We start from the raw sequence: 26,308 nt of genomic DNA on the forward strand, positions 1-26,308 counted from the left end.
ACATAAAAGCAATTGAGTAGATTTTTGTTTTCTTGTTAAAATTAGTAGTTTCATATTTAAATAAGTGATATATAGGACTGTGGGATATACTTCTAGTTTTTTGAGGTGTTTGTTGATGGTTTCACTACAGTTTCGGGAGTACTAAAAGGAACTATATTGCCATTTCTGCTCCTCAATTACAATTGTTATTGGCTGTGGATCCTGTGGTTCCCACTACAAAGCAAAAGTCCAAATCAGGAATGCCTCACAGTTAAGCATAAGTCAGTTTAAATATGTAAGATAGGCCAGCCAGATATGCTTAAAATTTTAAGAATATTGGATCTAAAAATATTGTTGATTAAAGATAAAGAGAAATAGTTTCATCCCTAACCAAGTAACAGTGTCTTATTTGAACTTGGTAAGTATGAAGGAAATTTCCATACAGTGGAGTATTATGTTCTTATACAGGCTTTGTGAATTTCAACATAGTAAATTCTGTCCTTGGTCAATTCCAAGTCCTTGTGAATTATTTTGCATGTGAATGACTTTGTTCCATGCTGTTTACACTGTTGGTAGTATTTGTATTGCTGTCAAAGAACATTTAACATTACGTTTTTGTCAAATTTTCACATCACAATAAAGATACTTCAGTAAAATGCTTATAAACCCTAACCTGCTCCTCTAGGGGACACATGAGGATGATATTTCTGTCTGCAGGAATATCCTTTATCCACAGTTCCAAGTTTTCTAAATTCATTGGTAGCAAAACATCACTTCAGTTATTGTAAGATTATGTATAATATTTACTACTTCCATTTTTTTTAACATTTTTTATTTATTTATACAAGCACTGGGTACAGTCAGAAGTATGGGAGGGTGAGAGAATTCACCAGAGCCAGAATGGAGAGCAGAACAGGCAGACTAACGGGGTACACTGCTGAGGGGAGCAGCAGGCGCGGCAGGAGAGGTCTGCGTGCCATGTGGGACCCTTGCCTGTGGCTGGGGATCGAACTGTTGCTGCAGAGGCTGCAGGCAGCTTCGCAGCCCAGCGCTCAACCGCTGCGCCACCAGGGAGGCCCTACTTCTTCCATTTAAAGTGAATAGTCATACTTTACATGGCAGAAAAAAGTATATTATGTAGTACTACCTCCCCCCAATATGAAGAATTCTAAATTAATAAGCATTTATTCCTTTTTTTTTTAGTAGAAAGTGTGGAACTTCCTTTGTTTCCAGTTTATAAATTCAATGAAAATCATTTTTGCTTGATATATAATATAGACAGTGAACAATTTAATTAGAAACTTGAAACAGATTATTTTGTAGCATACTAAATACCAGCATCTTTGAAGTACAGAGAATGAATTTATGGAATATGTTACTCTGATTGTTGGTCACCTTCACAGTAAATATATCCTATAGGTTTAATAAATGTATATAATGGATGATTACTGAATTACTAATCATTAACTCTTTACTATTAAATTGGAAAGTAAAATTTTATATGTATTATGTATACATATATATTTTATGTATAATAAGCAGATTAGCTTTTATAAAATGTTAGTAATAAAATGAATTTAATAATAATTTAGAATAATTTAGAAACTCTAGCTGCCCATTTTCAATGTTTATTTCATTGGGAAGCATGTTTGGAATTTTGAGACAGTTTCAAAGGGTCTGTAATAAAATGTTTATTATACGTATTTTTATATTTGTATAATAAATACATATAAAATAGAAAACATATAAAATTATATTTTATGTTTCTACAATATAAAACATTCCCTTTAGGTAATGAGTTAGATTTGGGTTATATTAAAGAAAATAATTGAAAATTTTACATCACCCTATTGAAAAAATTAATAGAATATTAATCCTTAGAACTGAAAAAATAAGTTGGTATGATTTCTTTAATATTTTTTTTTATGCATACAAGAGCTGGGGTACAGGCCAGAGGTGTGCGGGGTGAGAAGATTCACCAGAGACAGAGTGGGAAACAGAACAGCAAATTGATTGAAGTACACTGCTGAAGGGAGCAGTGGGAGAGACAGGAGATGTCTGTGCTGTGCCATGTGGGTTGCTCTCTGGCCAGGGATTGAACTCGTGCTGCAGTGGCTGCAGATAGCTTCACAGGTTGCGTCTTAATGCCTTGCAGCACCAGGGAGGCCCAGCATGATTTTTTTAATTGAGGTAACATTGGAAAACAATGTTGGTTGTGTTTTAGAAGCATGAGGCCTCCCTTCAGGTGTTGTCACCACACCACAGTGTCATGACTGGGCAAATGAACTTCTAGATTCTATAATCAATATGAAAAAATATAATATTTCTGTAAGTTTGATGAAATTGAATGTTTGTTTAGTTAAATATGTAAGTATGAGGAAATAATTTATTGTAAGATCTAATTTTTAACACGTTAGTTTTTTTTTGTTTTTTTTTGGGGGGTCTTCCCTGGTGGCGCAGTGGTTGAGTGCAGGGCTGCAAAGCTGCCCACAACCTCTGCAGCACCGGTTCGATCCCTGGCCACCAGTGAGGGTCCCAAATGGCACGCAGACCTCTCCTGCCACGCCCACTGCTCCCCTCAGCAGTGTACTTCGTCGGTCTGCCTGTTCTGTTCCCTGCTCTGGCTCTGGTGAATTCTTTCACCCTCCCGCCATTCTGACTGTATCCAGTGCTTGTATAAATAAATAAATAAATCTTTAAAAAAGTTAGATTTTTTTTAAATTGGAAAGACATTTAATGAATTACATGGGAAAATGTGTATATTCATTTTAAATTTTTAAATTTTAAATTCTATTTATTGAGGTAACATTGGCTTACAGCGCTGTGAGCGTTGAGTATAGGCTCACACCTCTATAATGTGCCACAACCAAAGCCCAACTAAACCTCCACTTAGTTCATTGAGCCCACCCGCTTCTTTTGGTAGGCTCAGTGCCTTCCCCCCACCCTCTCTTTTGGTAGCCTCAGTTCAATAGTACAGGTATTGAATAGTACAAATACTGAATAGTACAGATATTGAATAACAATGATTATTGATATTATGTCAGCTATTATCTTATGAATATATTATTTTTCATCATCTTCTGCAAACTGCTTCATTTTCTTCTATGCCTCTTTTACTTTTTTCAACCCTTAAAAAGAAAATTTTAGAAAAAAAAAAAAAAGACCCAAACAAACTGCCTAACATGAACAACTCTCTGGTAAACTTTTAAAATAATAGCTTATGCTTTACCAAATTTTATTCAAAAGTTCTAGGATAAACAATCAAACACAGTATATTAATGCTACTTAGTTCTGTCATATTTTGTTCTCATTACATATTGTTTCATGTATGTATTGTTTAGTCATTATTTAAACTGTATTTTGTATGTTTCTTTTTCCCTCTCTTTGTGTCAGTTTCGAGAAATAGCATCACAAGTAAGTATTTCGTTTGTCTCCCATTCCTCAAATGGTTTAATACATGACTTCAAAGCTGTTGAAGGAAAGGAATATTAAGATTTAATTTAATTTTTCAGATTTTAAAATAAAGCAAATTAATGAAGATGAAATATATATAAATATTCTCTATTTTCAACTTAATATATTTATATTTCCTGATCGGATTACAAATTTGTTTTACCTGTTTGTCCTCAAATCATATTAATATAGTAATTCAGAAATCACATGTTTTACTGTGTGGGTCTCCGTACCGATAGCCACTTAATGGTGATGGACTGTTTGTCCTTAAGTGAGGTAGCCACCTTCACAAAAGGAAATAATGGGGATCATATGATATGAAACATACCCTTTAGTTCTTATTTATTATGTATGTATGCAGACATTAAGTATATTCCTAAAACTTGGATGTTATTTTCAGCTGATTTGGATTTTTAATTTTATTTGCCATTTTCTTCATTTAAACTGTAGTAATTGTCATTATGTTTTAGTGCTTAACACAAACTCCCAAGATTAATATAATTACTGAAATCATTATAATATAAACACTTTCAACTTAAAAATTGCATTTCAGATATCAAAGTAATGGTAAAATGTAGTCATCAAGAGTAAAACTTGTATGTGAAAAATAACAAATGAAGTCCAACTTAAGTACCAACTAAAAGTCTATGTTTGATGTTGCTGAATTTTGGAGAAAAGATCTATATTATCATAATATCCAAATTGTTTGATATAACAGCTGTTGTTTTCCCTATATCATAGTCCTGAATCCATTTAATAATTTCAAATTCTGTTTATTAAATAAATTTGAACATCTTAAATTATTTATTTAAGGTTTATAATCTGTCATTTTATTACTTTTCAAATTTTTAAAAAAATGTTTAAAGGAACTTTTTTTTTTAAGATTTATTTATTTATTTGTACAAGCACTGGGTACAGTCAGACATGCAGGAGGGTGAGAGAATTCACCAGAGCCAAAGCAGGGAACAGAACAGGCAGAGTGACGAAATACACTGCTGAGGGGAGCAGCGGGCATGGCAGGAGAGGTCTGTCGCGCCATGTGGGACCCTTGCCCAGCGGCCGGGATTGAACTGGCGCTGCAGAGGCTGCGAGCAGCTTCGCAACCCAGCTCTCAACTGCTGCGCCACCAGGGGAGGCCCACTTCTAAAAAATATTTTTATTTTAGTTCCAATATATTGATTCATTTGGGATTTACTAAATGTTTACCAAGAAAGCTTCACTTTGGGTATGATTTTATGATTCACAAAACTCAGCAAGTGTCTAAATGTGAATGAACCAACATGTTTTCAGTTTTGCTATCAAGTACCTATAACCTCAAACTACTGACTAAGGAATGATAGTCTCTACTGATGGTATATATTACTTTAGAGTTTATGAGTTTTAGTTTTACTGAAGATTTTCAGTATATTATCAAGTAGGGGAAACTAGAGTAAGTTAAAATTTGTAAAGATATCCATGATTGCAACACCATAGCATTTAAACCATAGCATTTAAAATTTTGAAACTTCCAGATTAAGCTCTGAGATATAAATAAGGTTATAAATTTTATTCACATATTCTCTTATAATAAAGTTGTGAAGGTCAAAGAAATTATTTTATAACACTGTGGTACAGTACTGTTTTGAAACAAATATGAAGTTAAATTTTTATTGAATTTAAGTGTGAGATTATCACCTAATTGCCATTAGGATTTGTATGTAAGCTTTGACTGTGCATCCATAATTTCTATTGACTTTTAAAGGATTTTATTGGAACCCCCTCCTGGCCTTAAATTGGTAATTTCATGGGCCTCCCCAGTGGCGCAGCAGTTGAGCGCTGGGTTGTGAAGCTGCCCGCGGCCTCCCGGCCACTGGAGGAGGGTCCCACATGGCGCGCAAACCTCTCCTGCCGCCCGCTGCTCCCCTCAGCAGTGTACCTCGGTCCTTCTGCCTGCTCTGCTCTCCGGTCTGGCTCTGGTGAATTCTCTCACCCTCCTGAGCTTCTGACTGTACCCAGAGCATGTAAAAATGAAACAAACAAACAAACAAATAAATAAATAAATAAATAAAAAGCATGCCTCTATAAAAAAAAAAAGATGAAAAAATTGGTAATTTCAATTCTGTTACTTTGAAAGCCAGCAACATATGCATGTTATAGCTGAAGCATAAACTTTCACCCATAGAAGGAAAACACAGCAGATTTATGAATGCTTCTTATGTAGGGTGACTTTCAGGAAGCTGTTCATTTGCATGCACATACTTCTAGAAAGTAAAACTTTCTGCTTTGATCAGTGTTGCATTTCATATGGCTTCTTGGTATGAAAAGCAACATATTTGACACATAAAGCTTTTATTTATCAAAGACCTAAAAATCAAGAAGAGCTTACTTTAAAATCAGATATAATAGTAAAAGTGTACATCAACATAGACTTTATGAGTTTGTTCATTGTTTTTCCCTCCTATGGAAGTAAGCCTGATTTAAGTTTTATTTGTGGTTTTGGAATACATTAGCAAAACATTAGTATTTTATTACATATTTTTTCACCTATAATACAAAGATCAGTTTCTATAATATATTGTGATATTTTAATCAGAAAGTATTTTATATGATGAATAAATAATGGCATGAATTTAAAATTATTTTGTTTTCTTCTGGATCATCAGGGAATAAATTCACATTATATGAAGTTCTTTCTAATGCTGTCCTTAGAAAGAGCAATAATTTTAAAACCTTTAAAATATTATTAATTCCAAAATTAAGAAATCTTCATAATTTTAATTTAAATTTCATGTACGGCACGTGTAGATTTAGAAAAGTCCATTATATGGACTTTATTTGAGTATAGTTATATGGTATCTAGTTTTTAGGTTGTTTGTGGTTTCAAACTACTCAAGCTAGTAGTCATTCATGATAATTCTGATGCATAAAAATTAAATCCTTTCATAAGAACTTATATTGGAAAAGCGAAGATATTTTATCTGGTTGATATATAACTTCAAAAATATTTTCTAACATTTTTTAAAACGGAAAATTAGTATCAATGATTATGATTTTGCTCTTTCTGTGAAAACTCTCATGAGTAGATACATAATTGTAACAAGATATTTGCAAACAAATACTAGACTAGTTAACTCCAGAAAACAATTATTCCTAAATAACTAATTATAAATATCCATTTCCTTTAAAGTCTCAAATATCTATCAGTGTAGAAGAGTGGGAAGACACAAAAGACTCCAAAGAGCAAGGTCATCACCGAAGCAACCACCACCGCAACTCAACATCCAGTGACCAGTCAGACCATCCCTTACTGAGGAGAAAGAGTATGCAATGGGCCCGAAGACTGAGCAGAAAAGGTCCAAAGCACTCTGGCAAAACAGCTGAGAAAATAACCCAGCAGCGACTGAACCTCTACAGGAGGTCTGAAAGACAAGAGCTTGCTGAACTTGTGAAAAATAGAATGAAACACCTGGGTCTTTCTACGGTGGGCTATGGTATGTTCTTTAAAAGTATTGTACTGTACCGACCTGTAGTTCCTTGCCCCTGTTAGTCGCTTAGTTGGCTTGAAGTAAGTGAAGAATCACAGTTTTGTTTCACAGGTCAATTTGAATGAACTAGTGACAGATCTAAGCTACAAAAAATAATTATAAATATGTCAAGTATTTTCTTAATTCACTGATGTGAACCCATTATGTCAATTATCTTAATTTTCATTTCGCAAAAACTATTACATTTTAGAGACAAGGAAGTTCCTAATCAGTTTGTGAAGTAACTTACTAATTAGTTTGTTAATATTAAGTGTTCTATAGAAATTTGTGCTTGTCTGGCTCTGAAGTCTCTTTTACACACACACACACATACACACACACACACACACACACATCCGGAGAAAACTCATCTTTTTTTAGGACCAAGGATAAAACAAATGTGAGTCATTGGCCAGTAACAAAATATGTAATAATGGATGAGCCACAATATTTCTACAAAATGTACTTAGGTTCTTGTGTCCAGAAACACAAAGTCTTCAAAAGTTTAACACTCAAATAATGTTTACCCTAATATAGATTATATCTGAATCAATAATTGATAGGCTTCTGTATTGATCTCTGATAGCAGTATAGACTATATAGCATAGTTTAAATATATGATGCAAATATAATTTAAACACATATTATTTATTAGTCGAAGAATTTTATTTTAAAAAGAATCAATAAAATTAGGAAAAACAAATTATAAATAAAATATTTTGTTTTCATACATATATAACTTGGCATATATAATATATATACACGTAAATGTTACTTGGTATGTGTATATGAGCTAAGAGTGTTGGCAGACTAAGGATAAAATAAAATGTACTTCATAATTCTTCCCATCTTATCATTATCATTAAAGTCTCAACTTAAAACAATGGAGAGGGGCCTCCCCGGTGGCGCAGCGGTTGAGCGCTGGGTTGCGAAGCTGCCCGCAGCCTCTGCAGCGCCGGTTCGATTCCCGGCTGCTCCCCGGCCACCAGAGGAGGGTCCCACATGGTGCGCAGACCTCTCCTGCCGCCCGCTGCTCCCCTCAGCAGTGCACTTCGGTCCTTCTGCCTGCTCTGCTCCCTGCTCTGGCTCTGGTGAATTCTCTCACCCTCCCGTGCTTCTGACTGTACCCAGTGCATGTATAAACGAAACAAACGAACAAACAAATAAATAAATAAATAAATAAATAAATAAAAAATAAAAAAATAAAACAATGGAGAGAGGGAAAACTTCCAATCACTGAATTTTATAGAGTTTAAATTATCTGTGTTTCTCTGAAGAAGAGAACTAATTTACTTGGTGTCCATTCTATGCCAGGTAGTTTATGTATATCTTCTCATTACTCCTTATAAATGAGTAATTTATACTTTAATTAAGGTTGTACATTAGCGCCTTCGCGGTGGCGCAGCGGTTGAGCACTGGGTTGCGAAGCTGCCCTCAGCCTCTGCAGCACCTGTTTGATCCCTGGCCCCCAGGCGAGGGTCCCACATGGCGCACAGACCTCTCCTGCCACCCGCTGCTCCCCTCAGCAGTGTACTTTGTCTGTCTGCCTGTTCTGCTCTCCGCTCTGGCTCTGGTGAACTCTCTCTCACCCTCCCGGACTTCTGACTGTACCCAGTGCTTGTATAAATAAATAAATAAGTAAATCTTTAAAAAAAAAAAAAAAAAAGATTGTACCTTAATCTGATTAGATAAGTGTCTCATTTTCCCCTTCAAGAATTTGAAGCTCATAGGTTAGGCCTTGTTCAAGGGCCTACAGCTGAAATGTGGTAGGATCAGGATTCCATATGTAATTGAAATTCTTAAGTATATTTCACTTACATGTAAAACAGACTAATCTGTGACCAATAATTTTAATATAACCATCCAAGATCTTACAGTAAGAAGCAAATTGGAAGAATAAAATGATGTTCATTTAAAACTTCTTTTAATAGCTATTTGCCAATTTAATGATATTAAGTATGTTTATATTTCTTACATGACTGAAATTCTATATTTATGTATACTTTTCTTAGTTATTCCTCAGTTACTTTTTTCTTTTTTCTTTTTTTTAAAGATTTATTTATTCATGCATGCAAAAACCAGGGTATAGACCAGATGTGCAGGAGGATGAGAAGAGTCACCAGAGACAGAGCAGGGAACAGAAAAGGCAGACTTATTGAAATACACTGCTGATGGAAGCAACGGGTGAGACAGGAGACGTCTGCCATGCCATGTGGGTATCTCCACAGCCGGCCAGGTTCCAAACAGTGCTACAGAGACTGAGGACAGCTTCCCAGCACTGCGCTTAACCGCCTGTGCCTCCAGGGAGGCCCCTCAGTTACTTTTTACTTTTTTATAAAAGGTTTAGTAAATGATTATTCATCCCATTTCTACCTGTTTCTTGAGCATTCTAATCCCAGGCTGGCCTTTTAAGCAGTGTGGCAGGTAACAGTTTGCTTTAAGAGAAACATGCATGAGTTGACCATGTAAAAGAATCATCAGTGAATGTATTATGTTTTTACTAATGAAACGTTCTTCATGTAACTTGCATTTAATTTTTAAAATTTGTTTATTTAATTCTCACATTAGCTGTTACAGAAAGGAATGACAGATACTGTTCATCTTCTTTTTCCCTCTCTGTGTCCATTCAATCCATCTATTTACCCATAGACCCATTAGTCCTTTCTGAAGTCATGCACATCTCTAATAACATAGATGTTCTGAAAATAATATTTTCAATCTAGTACATCATGGGCCTCTGGTCGTCTCTGTTTATTCCTAACCCACAATAATTCTCCATTCAATAAACTTTCCCAGGAAACCTCTGAGCCAGGCATTGTTCCCAACACTAGAAATAAAGCAATGACCTAGGTGGATAAGAACTTAGCATTTATAAAAGTGATATTCTCCTGTCAACCAGTAGATTTGTTGATGTATTTAGCTTCCCCAAGCTACCTTTTCATTCGTGAAATGAAAACAGGAATAGCTAGTCCTAGGTGTGTTTTGAAGGACAAATGGGATAATAAATAATAATGTGCTTAACAATCAGTGAATACCATAGATTTACCATATGTCTGTTTATGTACTGTATGTGTATCTGTATTTTACACATAGAAAGAGTAAGATTTTTGTTTTTTCTCATCTCAAAAAACAAACAAAAGACAACTGTGCACCCTTGAGAGCAGTAGTGACTCCATCGAGGATCCAAACTCTAAAACAAATTATTGTTTTCCATGTTTGCCTTCCACCCTAGAGGGAAAGGAAATGTTGTACTCAACTTTTCATCTTTGTATTCCCCAAAATTACACATTTCCTGACACATAGGAACCCAGTAACTGCACATTCATTGTGTGAATAAACATAAGGCTGCAGATGAGAAAACAAGGTCTCAATTAGAAATGATTTCTTTGGTCGCTTTGCTTAGTACACACTCAACAGTTACTATAACTTACAACTTTTAATGCTTTATGTTTCTGTGATACCATTCATTTTATTAACATTGTTATCAGTATTTTGTAGTGTTTCACAGATTCAGAATGCTTTTTTTTTTTTTTTTTTTTTTTGGTAAGATTTATTTATTTATTTATACAAGCACTGGGTACAGTCAGAAGCGCGGGAGGGTGAGAGAATTCACCAGAGCCAGAGCGGGGAGCAGAGCAGGCAGAAGGACCGAAGTACACTGCTGAGGGGAGCAGCGGGCGGCAGGAGAGGTCTGCGCACCATGTGGGACCCTCCTCCGGTGGCCGGGGAGCAGCCGGGGATTGAACCGCTGCAGAGGCTGCGGGCAGCTTCGCAACCCAGCGCTCAACCGCTGCGCCACCGGGGAGGCCCGATTCAGAATGCTTTTAAGTGCTTTATATATGATGCATGATAATTGATTAGCTCCCATATGATCTGATTTTTTAATTAGTAAGTCTGGCCTACTCCAAGAGAATAAACAGATTACTTTTAACTTTGTTGGATATGAGACATAAAGAAGAGGGAAAATGAGGAGTGAAAGGAGAGATAAAAAGAGGAGGAGTTGGAGGAGGAAGTGTATAAGATGATGTCTTTGAGGGTGAACATAGTAAATTTAATTTGAATGCCTGAAAAACTTCAGATGCATATTGTTCCTTAAGAAATTGTATTTCTGCTAGCTGGTGCTCAAGAAAGAGACTTGAGCATAAACTTTTAATTAATGTCTTAAGAGTAGATGAAGTAACCTCAGGGGAAAGAGAACTCTGAAAGCCACATTTCAGGAATATTAAGGGAAGAGATGATTTTTTAAAAATAAGAAGCTGAAGTATATAGAAGTGAATTATTCAAACAATATACCATAGTATAATAGTATGTTTCAGTTACTTACATGTTTTTTCATGATTTTGATCTTTTATATCTTCAGAACACCAGGTGCAATCAGTTTTGGCCTCTTCAGAGGCTCCCTCAGAGTAGTCATTACAGTCAAAGTTTTGTCTGTTACCCCAATGTGATGTATGTATATCATTGTCTATATATCCTGTTATGTGAAAAAATGTTGGAGAATGTTGGATTAGATATAGAAGGGAAGATAATAAGTTTGTAAACCAGATTTCAGTAGCTTGTATAAAAATGTTAGGTAAAGATGTGGATATAGTGGATTTAAATATATTCAGGACCCCCAAAGGATTGGACTGCTTCATCATGATTAATTTATTCATGGTACAAGATGAATATTGAACTCAAATCATTTAATCTACATTCTACTTAGGGAAGAAGAGAGAGAACAATGAAGGAAGGAAGGAAGAGAACAATGTCAGTTAAAAGACATTACCATGTGGTTGCACACACTGTTTCTACCATGTCCCATTAGCAAGAAAACATGTTTTATTTTTTTATTTCCCAGTTAATATTAAAGTAGACAGAAAGAATGATCTCTCAGAGACAACTCTCAGTCTCTGACAAGTAGATATGTTTTTTTCTCATATTCTTTTTTATTATTATTATTTTAATTATATATATTTTTACATCGTTTTTCATTTTTGTACAATGTATGCATTTTCATCTTGGTTATAGTCCTCATACAATTCCCACCCCCCCTTGTTTTGATCATACTCCCTACTCCCTGCCTTCTAGTGTGTCTCTGGTTTATAGTTGCTTGTTGATTTTGATTTTTACTTTATTATAATTAGTCTTTTTCCTGGTCCCTTATTTAGGTTTTCTAAATTCCTGCTATGAGTGAGACCATCTGGTATTTTTCTTTTTCTTTCTGACTTATTGTGCTGAGCATGATCCCTTCCAGCTCCATCCATGTTGCTGCAAATGGCATGAGTTTATCTTTTTTGATTTCTGAGTAATATTCCATTGATTGCTGAGTAATATTCCATTGCTGAGTAATATGTGATGCATATGTACCACATCTTCTTGATCCAGTTATCTAATTTTGGGCATTTGGGTTGTTTCCATAGCTTAGCTATTGTAAATAGTGCTGCTATAAACATAGGGATGCAGGTGCCCTTTGCTCAGTAAATGGTGTTGAGAAAACTGGGTTGCTACATGCAAAAGAATGAAGCTTGACTACTACCTTACACCATGCACAAAAACCAACTCAAAATGGATTAAAGAACTAGACATAAGACCTGAAACCATAAAAAATACATATAGAAGGAAATATAGGCAAAACACTACATGACATACACCTCAGTAACATCTTTAAAGACACATCACCCAAAGCAGTGATAGTGAAGGCAAAGATAAACAGCTGGGACTACATCAAATTAAAGAGATTCTGTACAGCAACAGAGACAGCAACCAAAACAAAGACACCCCACCGAATGGGAGAAAATTTTTGCACACAACACTAATTATAAAGGACTGACCACAAAAATCTACAAAGAGCTGATGAGAATGCAACAAAAACAAAGTAAATACAGTCAAAAATGGGAAGAAGAGCTAAAAGGAAACTTCTCCAAAGAGGAAATGCCAATGGCCAACAGGCATATGAAAAAATGTTCAACATCACTTGTAATCAGGGAAATGCAAATCAAAACCCCACTATCTGGTGAATCCTCTCACCCTCCCACACATCTGGCCTGTACTTGTATGCATGTATAAATAAATCTTTTAAAAAAAACTACAATGAGATACCATCTTACACCAGTGAGAATGGCACATATTAAAAAAAACTCTCAACAACAAATGTTGGCGAGGATGTGGAGAAAAAGGAACTCTACTGCACTGCTGGTGAGAGGGCAAACGGGTCCAACCACTGTGGAAAGCTGTGTGGGAGATTCCTCAACCTGCTAAAAATGGAGATTTCATATGATCCAGCAATTCCACTCCCAGGTATTTACCCAAAGGACACAGAAACAGTAGATATATTTTTAAAAGAAATTTCACTGCAAAGGAAAGGTAAGAACTATGAGTAAGTAGAGGAAAGAGGGGCTGTTTTTTCTGAAGATCAGAGAGATATGAGCATATTTAACTATTAAGACTGAGCCATTGAAGACACTGAAAATACAGGGGAAAGATCAGAGTTAGGGTTCATTGCTTAGTTATTTGGAAGTGAGGGAAAGACATGTTTTTAAATGCAATGAACTTACAGGTAGATTGACAGGAAATTGTACAGTATTTCATCTGATAAAAAGAGGTAAAGTCATCTGCAGAGGAAGACAGCAAGAGTAGAAGGGTGATTGTTATGAAAATAATTCATAATATTTGCAATCTCAGAGGGAAAGATGTCCTTTCTGTCTAATCTCTCTAACTTTTTTTATTAAAAAATTTAATATAGAAATTTTCAACCAGGATAAATTTGGAAAGTATAGTATAATGAGCACACATAAACTCATTATCAACTACCAATTCATGGCCTGTCTTGTTTCATATGTGCTTCCACAAATTCTCTTCACTTCTTTTATTATTTTTAGGTAAATTTCAGATATCTGTATTTCAATATATACCTCCATAATTTAAGAACTCGCTTTAAAAATATAACCACCTACCGTTTTCACACTTAAAATATTTTTGGTATCATCAAGTATTCATTTGATGTTCAGATTTCCAATTATCTCACAAATGGCAATTTTTTATACTTTATTTAAATCAGACAGGGTGAATTAAGGTTGTTGCTATGAAATTGTTGAAATGTTTAAGTCATTTTTTAGCTTCCCCTAGCTCACATTTTCTTTCTGTTGCAATCTATATTTTAAACTCTCTTTGTTCTCTGGTTTCCTGTACTTTGAATGTCCTGTCTAAATTTGCCCACTCTGTTCTATCCCCCTCATTATTGTGAACTCATAGGTTTAAAAGTATTTGACAGGTTTTAATAATTGTAGTTGTGAGCTATTCTTTGCGTTGTCCTCAATTTGATCTGTGGAACCTCTTCAAATTGCTTCTATTATCCTTTTGTTACAATTTTAACCTTTTATGATAGTCTTACTTGTCTGCTGGACTAAATGCTCTTCACCGTAAATAAGTCATATCTCCAAGGATTCTGTTTCTTTAATGGGAAGCGATATTTCCATATGATAGTCAAGTTCTAGAGATGCTTATTTTTTACTGCGTTTGTCACTATAAGTGTTTTCAGGAGACAGAGCAACAGGATAAGTAGATTATATAATATTGGGATTTATAATAAGAATTATATATTTGATTTTTGTTTTGTTCTGATCCAGAGTTCCTAAAGCCCTTGAAATTTATTAAATGATGAGAACAATAAAGGTCTTTTGTTATGTTAAAATCATGAGTTCCTATCACACCAATGGATGGGGGCCAAAGGAACCCACAAAGGGACTTGGTGATTACAACCTTCATTCTCAGTACCCCTATCTCTTCCACCTCAGGTGGGAGGTGGGAGATACTGAAGGTTGAGCCCAATCACCAATGACCAATGATTTCATCAATTGTGTCTATGTAATGAAGCCTGTATAAAAACCCCAAGCCCTGAGTTTGGAAAACTAGGGTTTGTGGACACATCAAAACTGGCTCACCTGGAGAATTCATGGAAGCACCCTGCCCTTTCTTCATGGATTGCTCTGTGTATATCTTCCATGTGGCTGTTCCTGAGGTATATTCTTTCATAATAAACCAGTAGTCCAGTAAGTAAATGGGCTTCCTGAGTTATGAGTCTCTTTAGCAAGTTAATCAAATCCATGGAGGAATTTATGGGAACTTTTTATTTGTAACCAGTCGATCAGAATTGTAGTTAGTGTCTAAAATAGAGGGTAGTCTTGTGAGACTGAGCCTTTAACCTATGGAATTTTGATGCTGTCTCTGGGTAGGTAATACCAGAACTGACTTGCTTGGTGATGTTGGGAACGCCTCCCTATGAATTGGAATTGGGTACAGAACAATTTTTAGATAGATGTTTAGGAGACTTTTCAAAATTTAATTTCATTTTTTAATAATGTAAGCTACTCATATAGTCAGTCACATAGTCAATAAACTCTTCACATAGTTAATATTGAACATAGTCAAACATTTAATATAAGATATATTAAAAAATTTTAGCATCCTTGTCATTTCACACAATCTCTTTTTTCCCTCATGGATGAACTTTCCATTAACTTTATTGTTTATCATTCATTTTCAAAAAATATAAATAATGGGCCTCACTGGTAGTGCAGGCGGTTGAGCGCAGCACTGTGAAGCTGCCCGCAGCCTCTGCAGTGCCAGTTCAATCCCTGACGGCCACAGAGATACCCACACGGTGTGACGGACCTCTCCTGTCTCACCCACGGCTCCCCTCAGCAGTGTATTTCATCAGTCTGCCTGTTCTGTTCCCCGCTCTGTCTCTGGTGAATCCTCTCACCTTCCTGCACATCTGGCCTATACCCCAGTTCTTGTATAAATAAATAAATCTTTAAAATATATATATATAAATAATAAAATTTGGATGGTAGCATGATTGTTCATTTTTTTCCATGTTGCGTCTTTCAATTAATATATTCTGGACAGACTTGCTAGAATATAGAAGCAGTGTTTGGTTCTTTCTACATCTGTCTCATTGTCCAGTGAAGATGCATCATAATCTAATAGCCAGATTATGTCTTTATGTGTCTTTTGTGATGACAAATAGATTGCAAGTAATAGGATTATGTATTTATCTTTCTGTATTTTTCCTTGTCTGTTTCAAGAGTAAAATTTTTCAAAGCAAATTAATTTTGTTCAGTAAATGTATCTTATATTTTTAGTAAAGAGTTTTACTTAATCATTTGCTTCTTTGCCACCATCAATGTTGATAGTTATGATAGGGTTTTAAAGAGCCAGCATTTTCCCCAGCAGATCAAAGAAATAACTGAAAAATAAACATAAGGAATGACCGATATAGACAGAATACCAGACTTAAAGCTGATAAACCTAGATTATTGAAAGTGAATTGTTACCACATTGACCTTTCAAAACATTGCTTCCTTATTCTTAAAAACAACATCGGAAAGAGAATGAAATGTAGACCTTTCCAACAAAGCAGCAGAGCAAGAACAAGCAGGCCAGAATTAACTTGCATCAAGGTAGACAGGAAAAAGATAGCATGGCTTTGAGCTCAGCAGCTTCTTTTACCCTAGTTGGAAAGGTAAGTAAATCCTCTCTGAGAAATCAGTGAGGGCTACATGAGGAAAGTAAACCAGAAGCCATAAACTCTGGGTGTGCATTAACACATCTTTATATGGGATCATTAAAATGGAATCACTGCACATTAGCAAAATATTTACTCCAATTTCTAGAGTGCATTGAAAAAGTAAAATCCTCAGAATAATAAAACAGGATATTGAGCATAAAAAATACATAATAGTTATATCTATTGAAATAAAGTTCTCAGTTATCTAAGCAGTATTTGCATTCCTAACAGGAAAAAAAAATGTCACCAATAGATTTCTACTTAATCCTGGAACGAAAAAAAGAGTATACAATATCTTAATAACAATCAAGGAGAAATGTTGAATATTGACACTGACTGAGAAGTTATTTGTTAAAGTTGTTTTCCTATACTTTTTTTGGTATTATTTATTTATTTATTTTTATTTAAATATTATTTTTGTATTCCCCATACAATTACAACCCCCTTATTTTGACCCAATCCCTCCTTTAAGAAACCAGTCATGTCACTGCTTATATGAAAAATAGAGTGCACCTAGCCAAATGCGATTATCTGGCCATTTATTACATGGCAGAGTATTACCCTTTTCTCTCTGGAATCTACTATCAATCCCTATTATTTAATAAGGCAATTGTAGAAACTCACGAGGACAAATTTTCTCAAACAGCATATAAATAAATCAAGTTGCTTTCTGTATAGAAAGATGATCGAGGTAAACTCCTTCTGCTACAATGTGATCTGAGTTGGAAATATATCTTATTTAGAGTAAACTCATCACTAAATACTTTTTTTAATTCTTTGCTCCAGCCTCTTGAGTTAGCTATCTAGCAGCAGCTATGAACAACAGATTTAGAAAATAAAAAATATATAGGATTTCCAGTTAAATTTCATATAAACAACAAATAGATTTTTAGTAACTCATATATAATATTTATACTGAAGAATGTTAGTTTTCTTAATCTGAAATTCAAACTTCACTGAGCAGCTCTATCCTTATGACCAGGTACAATTCCTTGTGTCTAACCTGAGATACACAATCCTTTGTATTTCTATGACTATTAATTTGATGATACTATATTTATAGTAGTTCTACTGATAAATTTATCAATGATTAGATTATAGTAACATTTATCTGCTTCAGAAGATAAATATTTTCATTTATAAACTTTACAATATGCCACATCTGCATATCAACTTGAAGTATCATAACAAAAATATTATCTTTCACATTCAAGTGGCAATTTTCTAGTTAGATAAACACAGAGTAGACATTGATTTATGAAAACAGTATATCTTTTCCACTGGAAAATTTAACCATGGAAATCAACTTTAAAAAGACCTTTAATTTTATTCAATTATTTGAGCATTGATAGTTCTCTCTTGGTTTAAAATGTATTCTTAGATGTTGGATCAAACCCCAAAATGTAATGCTTCTATTAGGAGCCAAACTTATCATCAATTGAAATGGCTGCAAGGGTTCTAGTATAGGATTGTATTTTATTTTTTTAAGTGTAGGAATTTTTTAAAAGATTTGGTTATACAAGAGCCGGGGTACAGGCCAGAGGCGCAGGAGAGTGAGAGGATTCACCGGAGACAGAGTGGGGAGCCGAACAGGCAGACAGACTGAAAGCACTGTTGAGAGGAGGAGCAGGCAAGACAGGAGAGGTCTGACCTGCCATGTGGGTATCTCCCTGGCCAGCCGGGAATCAAACCCACACTGCAGAGGCTGCAGACAGCTTCATAGGGCTGTACTCAATCTGCTGTGCCACCAGGGAAGCCCTTTAGTGTAGGATTTTAAAGAGTACCCTCAATCTCACATCTTTACCTTTGGGAGACACAATGTTTATTGAAGTATGCCTCTACAGTGTTTATACATACATCTTACCATAAACTTGACAGGTAAAAGATATAGATCAAAAACCTGTTTTCTTTTTCCAGTGACCTGTAAAAGTGCTAAGTTTATTCTCCAAACTTGAGTTTGCAGATTTCCTCGGAGTAAATTAATAAAATTAAAAGGGTAGAGCCAGGGGCCTCCCTAGTTGTGTAGGGATTAAGTCTCAGCTATCACTGCTAAAGTCTGAGTTCGATCCACCACCAGGAACCTAACCCACATAAGGTGCAGCAGACCTCTATCTCACCTGCTACTCCCCTCATCAGTGTATTTCAGCAAATCTACCTGTTCTGATCCCCATTCTGTCTCTTTTGAATCCTCTCATCCCCTGCACCTCTGGCCTACACCCCAATTGTTCTATGAAAAAAAAAGTCTTTTATTTAGCAAATACTGTTTTAAAGGATAAAAAGCAAACAATTGAGTAGTACACATATCTTAAAACACACAGTTAAATTCTGTACCACAGGATTATTTGCATTTTGCAAAAACCATTATATCAGATACACTGTGTAGCATAACAAAAAAAATTAGGGCATTCAAGGTTTTTAGATATAACTCCATTGTTTTTTCTAAGCACAATATCATTAAATTACTTTTCACAAAATGACCCATATGAAAAGTCCTTTCTTGGATAATCATCTGTAACCACAATTATTTTTTGTAATTGATAAAGCATAAGTCAAGTAAACATCTTGTCTAATCATTTCTTTAAATAATCTTTTCCATTGTTATCATTTAAGGGTAGGAGATGACATGGATTGTTATGAACAGAATTAGATACCTCATTTTTACAATGTATTGAGACAAAAAAACAAGTTACTTATCAGATATTTATAATGACAGTAATTTGAAAATTATTAAACATATGTACACAATCATGCTGTGAACAAAATTATGACAAGTTTTCTTTGACAGCTATATGGTTTGAACATAAGATTCACTACAGTAAATCCTGTTATTTTTTGCAAATAATGTAACAAACTTGGTATTTATTTATCTTCTAGATGAAATGAATGATCATCAAAGTACCCTCTCCTACATCCTGATTAACCCATCTCCGGATACCAGACTGGAGCTGAATGATGTAGTGTGAGTTGATCTCATATCTTACAGAAATTTATTTTTAGAAAACCAAAAATGTATTTATTTGTATATGCACCATTATAGTCCCTTATTTATCTAGCCTCATATATGCCTAGAAATCTAAATGTATTTGTGTTCAATAGACAAATTTCACATTTTGCTGTGCACAATACTATTGGAAAGCATTCTAAGATTGTAAGAGTACAAAGGAAGGAAATAGTAGCATGAACTCTGCATTTTGTGAACTATTTCATATTTGGGGAAATAAGGAAAAATATATGGACTAATAAGAATAATTCAAAAGGAAACCTAAAATATCTAATACTATCTAGTTCTAAATACCTGAATGTTCCTAAAATCAAAATAAATAGGTCAAAATAGTAAAATGTTATTGTTAGTAAAATATGATTGATCAAAAATCATTGTGAATGTACAGTTCAACTAAAGTTGCCCTAAGAGTATACAATAGACATAAGACATTGTCCCTGATTTCAAATTGCTTGTATTCTAATTAATAAAAAACTAAAATTTGAGATTTAACAATGTAATAACAATATATAATATGACTTTGTCACTAACAAATTAAGCATTAATTGACAAGGACAGAGTTCTCTCCATATTGAAGAAGGAATTGTTCGAGTGATTACAAAGGATCTTAGACTTGAGCTATATTTTGAAGGATAGGTAAGATTTGTGTAGGTGGATAGCAGAGACCATTCCAAAGAGCAATAGATTGAGAAAATGCACTACAAGGGAACTGCATAATGTACCTCTGTTCACAATACTACCCAAATCAGTTTGACTGGAGTTAAAGTTTTGTATTTTTAACATTTCTGTTGTTCAGAAGTTAAGTATAATATTAGAAAATATATTAAAACTGACTTTTGAAGGATATTAGATGACAAAGTAAGGATTTTATCTGAACCTTATAGGTGATAGGTGGCACTTAGACATATAAGCAAGAAAGTAACACGATTATAAAAATGTGATTTGATAACTATTGACATAAGCTAAGAAGAAAAATTCCTGGTTAAAGTCTGGCCATGAGACAGGGGTGGAAAGAGCACAAGGGACTATGATGATAGTGCACAGGTGAATTGGTGGTGGGAATTTCATGGGAAATCATACATTGTACAATTATATATATATAAATTCTGGCCTTGAAGTCAAACTCCTGAGGCTGAGATGGATCAGCAGCTGCTTATCAAAAGTAATTAATTGCAGATTTTACTCATGACATAAAGCAAAAGCCAATGGTCTAGATATCTTGTGGGTACTAGGTCTACAGGATATCTTTGTTCCTATAATCAGGAAAATAAGTACTGTGATTAGAGACTAAGAGAAATGAGAACATTTTGATGCACACCATAAAATGGATCCATACAACCGCTTTCATGCTAAAGCTAAGAATATGCCAAAAATTAATTACCTACTTTTATATCTTTCCTGTATAGAAAGGATAGATGTTTTTTTAGAGTTTTAAACAAGGAACAGAACTGATTTGCAGTAAAGATTTAGGTGTTATGGTTGAGATAGATCTAAGAATCAGGAAATCAGTAAGCTGTTACACAGGTGTGAAGGAAATAGGAATCAGATAGTGATTTGTAAAGATAGGGTCCTACATACATAATTTATGAAGGCACACATCTCTGTCACATAAAAAAAAAAAAATGCTGGCTCACTGCAACATGTCAGAATAGGCAGGCAATTTTCCATGTGGAAAGAAGAGTGATGATGATACAGTGTTCAGTGAGCAAAGTGTAGATGTCTGGAGGGCATGTAGAGAGAGTACTGGAGCTTGAAATTGAAATTAGTTCTATGAAGAAAATATTTTTTTTTATCTTTTTGATGAATAAAGCTGAAAAGAGAATGTTTCCAAGTGAAGCAAGACATAAAACAGAAAAGGTGGGAGAACTGATATCAAAATGTTGACTAGCGTTCAGTTTTAGGGCAGAGAGATGAATGTGTCTCAACAATTTCTTAGGAAAATACATCAGCAGGAGTACACTGGCCCAAAACCAGTGTGAAAAGATTTCTGCAATGGTCCTAAGATAGAACTATTATTTATATAATAATGCTCTATTTTGCCATCTCTTGGTACTGGTTAGGTTATTGGAACTTTGAGCTGCTAGAGTTTTTGAGGCAGCTGCCAAAAATTATATCCTGTGGTTATTTGAATTTATAGAGGAAGTTAAGTAAGAAGAAATTGTCTTATTTATGATGCACCTGGCTTTCAACTGCCTGTTTTGGTGACTACATGACAACAGTAAAACAAAGTTGCTCTGATTTCCTTGTGTCCATATTTTATAAATATCTTCCTCCCTTTAAATGCATAAAAAGAGACCACTTTTATTAGTTCTCCAATCTGCACCCAAACATCTTATCACTTTTCCAAATTAATTATATTTGTATTAATTTTGTAGGCTTTTTTAAAGGTATATTTACCTTATTTGTATCTCAAAGTAAACTGTAAAATTTTTTGATCTGATATATCCGTTCCTGTGATTCTTTTTGATGGAATGGGAAAATATTGTTAGCCATTGGAGCCTTTAAGTATGTCCTTTTATCAAATAGGTGTTCAAAATTCAAAATAATTCCCCAGACTTTTAAAATTACAAATAAGCTGTGTATATTATAATGTATACAAGTAAAAAAGATATGACATTTTCTGTGTTTTTAATGCTATTATCTTTTATGTTTTAAGCTAAAATATCAGATTAACTGCTATAAAAATACCTTTCTTGCTATGAAATGTATTGTGGCATTGAAATTATAAATTTTAGGTTACTTCAGCAATGAAGACAATTGTAAAGAGGTATACTTAACATGTACTTTTTTATATTTATTGTTCTAAAGTATGCTTTAAAAACTTACTAGTATACTGTACTATACTAAAAGTTATACTCATGTACTGAGTATACTAAAAGTATAAAGTCTTTTATATACTACTTTTCATGATCTTAAAAGTAATATATGAAAACACATTTAAGAAATTTGTTTTATTAGACTCATAGGTTAAATAGTGATTATAACAGAGAAAGGAACTGTTGCAGCTACATCAATACATTCAGGGAGCAATGGAATATATTAATAGCTTTTATGTCTTTTTAAGAATTCGCTTTCAGAAGTTCATTTTAAATGAAGGGTGAGCATTAATTTGATTCAAAAAACAATAAATCACTGAAGATATGGCATTTCAAAACTTAATGTGCACTATTAGTTTTCTTAATTGATCTACAGTACAATTTATAGTTAAAGTAATTACAAAGCAGTGTGCATAGATAACAAAATCTAGCTCATAGATCCAAGGATACTAATCATAACTTTTGTTTAATCAAAGTATATAAACTGCAGTGTTTTAAATTGCCTTTTCTCATTTTCATTAAAGGATCCATTTTATGATTCTATTTCTCTAGTTTTTAAGAAGAAATATATTTTCATGAGATTTCTTACTTTTAAATTAGTTTCTCTTTTGTACCTTCTAAAATTAATATAATTAATAAGCTCATGAAGCAAGATTTTCTTAGAATGCTATGTTACATATATTTTGTATAGATATGCTATTTAGGTAATCTGAAAGCAGATCAAATATATTTGAAGTGGTAATGTAAAATGTCAGTATGAATTAGTTTTGTCTTTACCTACTATTATGCTTTTTTTGTGTGTGTTCTTCTTTTAGGTACTTAATCCGACCAGATCCATTAGCCTATCTTCCAAATAGTGAGCCTAGTCGAAAAAACAGCATCTGTAATGCCAGTGGACAAGATTCTCGAGAGGAAACTCAGCTTTGATAAAACAAAAATGATATTTTTATTTCTTCAAATATCTTGGTTTAAACAACTCTAAATCTTAGGGGAGGAAGTGTTACTAGCTTGAAAAACTAGATTGGAATATATTCAATTCTCTTATGTTTTAAGAAATCTACTCTCTTAGAAGTATAGATTATTTTGAAATTAATTTACTACTTATTGGAATGATTTTGAAAAACTAAAACATGAAAGTTTTAATCTGATATTTCATAATCCATAATGTCTGACGCCAATATTTTTAAGTATTAAGGTTTTTTTATGGAAGTAAATTAAAAATCCAACTATATTCGGTGCATCACAATGGACACACAAGATGTTGTTCCTCTTAAAAATTAAATGTCATACTATATTCTTTAAATTTGCTGTTTTATAAAATAGAGCTCATCATAAATGTCTAGTCTTCTCTACACAGAAACTGACAAAGAAACTTGTGTGGTTGACTTTTATGTAGAATCACAGTTTGCATTAGACTATAAATCTTTTAGTCATCTTAACTTTCTGTTTTCTCTTCCTAGTATATCATTTTAGATCTTGAGATGTTCATAGCATGTTTTATTTTTCTGAAGAAACCAAAAGAATCAAAAAATTATCAAGTAGCTGAAACTTTGGTAACTCTATGTCTGACACATACTGTATTCCAGGAAAAGTATACAAAAAACAAATATTTATTGTTCTCCTAAAAGAATGCTTACATAGATCAATACTTAAACCTTGTTTTCTTGAATTTAATCCAAGGATGGAAACATTAATTCAGTATATAGTAATGACTTCCATTGTACACTTAGACCTAAACATTTCCCATGTATTTGTTTCACTAGAAAATTATTTTAAAATTCAAAAAAGCAAAATTCCATATTCTTTATGGAATGAAAAGATACTTCAAAATATAAGAAGGTTGTCTTTTATGCCTTTAGTATTAAAGTAATCATACGCTCAGAAAATAGTAGTTAAGTTATTGATTTAATTTTGAAAAATCATTAATAGAAGTTACGTTTTAACATTGTAAAAGGAATGTAATGAAGTTAGATATATTTTGCAATTTAAATTTAATATAAATCATGCAGTTTTGCCAGCTATAAATTGAATTTATACCTTTGCTTTTGTCTGTATTGTTTTATCCCTAACACAAACAGACTGAAAAGCCAGGAGTGTCATTTGCCAGGTAATTAAAGTGTGTTCAGTTATTCCCATGAGAGAGACTTTGGTATATTTTTCTTCTAATTTGGTATTTTTCTTTATTCTTGAATTTGACTTTGAGTTTTAATTCAACAGAAAACAGGACCTAAAAGAGCTATTCTATTCTTTTCATGAAAAAGCAGATAAATTAGAAGGAAAATATGATCTTGAAAAACATAAAAAAGTATAACATTCTCCCCATTATTCTATGGAAATTAAAATGTAAAACATAAAAGGGAAATTAAAAATTATAGATGTTGTGTTATTTTGCTTAGGGAATATGAAAGACCTAATTTTTGTCTTTTAATATTTTATATTACCCTCTCTTTAGAATAACAAGAACACCATAATTTCCCCTAAAATAGAGAATACCTATCTTTCATTTGCTTTAATCAAAGATAAAGTTTGTAGTAAGTTACTTAAAATTGCAAGCATACCATAATTCTTTGTTTGCATTTGTATGTGTATATGTTTAAATTACATGAAATATATTTGTCAAATGCACATATTCACATGTAAATTGTTTAAACTGAAAAAAAGAATTGAAGTAATACATGTAATGGAGTAGAATAATGAATTTAATAAACTTTTTCACATTTGGCATCAGTAGTCAAATATGATGCTTCTTTGATTGCCATCACTTCACTCCACTACAGCTATTTTTAGGAAAAATGTAAGATTTTACAAATCTTCTACTTCCCCAGAAGAGCTCAAGTTTAGTATTTTTGCATTATGACAGTTGTTAAGACTAGGATTTTAAGCTAGGACATGACTATATTTCCTATAAAACTGAAAATTTTGTTTCTTAAATTTTACAATAATTATTTTTGATTATAAACATTAGTCCAAATTTAATATTTGACACAGTTCGTATCAGCTTGCTATAATAATGATAGTTTATTAGTCTTCTGTTATTTAAAGACTAAAATGCTTATAAAAGCCTTTTAAAAAACTGTTGCCTTTTTCAGATAATTATACTTGCACATAAATATGAAACATAAAGTCAATAATAGTCCCTATAATCCTATGGGAATTGATTCTGTTTATTGTCTATGTACCATTTTGCTACAGTTATATTGAATTGCTTTAAAATAAATAATAAAATTATTTCTGATGATGAAAACCCTTGGTTTTTGTTTGTTTATTTGCCAAACTTGGTTTTGACATATTATGCTTGAAAACTGCCCAATTCATTAGTCATTTTTGCATTTTAAGCCAATATAAATGTGAAGGTGATGTCATTGGAAAAGATAACCAGAAGTAAACTTTCTTTAAATTACTTCTTCATGTAATAGATTCCAAATACCAATGAGCACATATAAAAAGTCCCAGGAAAAGTCTCTTTTTTTTGCCAAAGGCCTGATTTGCAGAAACTCAGACTCCTAATCTCCTAATGCTCTGTGGTATTGGGTGGTTTGCTGGAGAGTGCTACCAGGAATTGTGGGGTTCAGCATGTCTAGAGGCCAGTAGTTTCTCTGGGCCATTGGTTTTGTAGCCAGTGAGTCCAATGACACACTTCCCCAAGACATCTTTCTCCAGATTTCAGCAAGTTCCAGCCGATCCTGATTCCAATCCTGTGGTCCCTTGGGCATGCTATCTCAGCCTTAAAGATGATAATGCATTTTTTCTTGTCTACTATTGCTGTAAAATTTTTAAATTCTTTTTACTTATTAACTAATCTGTCATTACTCTAGAGCTCTGCTTCAGTTAAGAACTCTCTATTTTAAACTTTCTCTGTCAAAATCATTTTGTGGTTTCTTTCCAGAGTGGACTCTAGCTGAGACATGATGCACAAATCAGCAGTTCTCATCTGATTAGATCTGAAGTAATGGTGCTGTCAAATTCCAAAGACTGATCTGAGGAAAATTTAGGAAAATTCAACAAA

At 33.6% G+C, this 26,308-nt stretch overlaps 1 protein-coding gene across 3 annotated transcripts in view; it reads left to right on the forward strand.

Annotated features, from left to right (window-relative positions):
- Nucleotides 1-23,410, forward strand: part of KCNT2 (potassium sodium-activated channel subfamily T member 2) — a 304,909-nt gene extending 281,499 nt beyond the window's left edge. For 2 of the 3 annotated variants that reach the window (XM_054690179.1, XM_054690180.1), the window contains 4 exons: nucleotides 3,373-3,393; nucleotides 6,599-6,902; nucleotides 19,360-19,444; nucleotides 23,118-23,320. In XM_054690179.1, coding sequence (XP_054546154.1) covers nucleotides 3,373-3,393; nucleotides 6,599-6,902; nucleotides 19,360-19,444; nucleotides 23,118-23,229 — 522 coding nt within the window. In that variant the 3' untranslated portion in view covers nucleotides 23,230-23,320. Of the gene's footprint in view, nucleotides 1-3,372; nucleotides 3,394-6,598; nucleotides 6,903-19,359; nucleotides 19,445-23,117 lie in introns of all 3 variants that reach the window. The other variant, XM_037496318.1, reaches the window with a different exon arrangement.
- Nucleotides 23,411-26,308: the final 2,898 nt, after the last annotated feature.

Source organism: Talpa occidentalis, unplaced genomic scaffold, assembly GCF_014898055.3.
Source record: "Talpa occidentalis isolate TD23 unplaced genomic scaffold, MPIMG_talOcc4v2.1 talOcc4.8, whole genome shotgun sequence".
NCBI classification, from domain to species: Eukaryota; Metazoa; Chordata; class Mammalia; order Eulipotyphla; family Talpidae; genus Talpa; species Talpa occidentalis.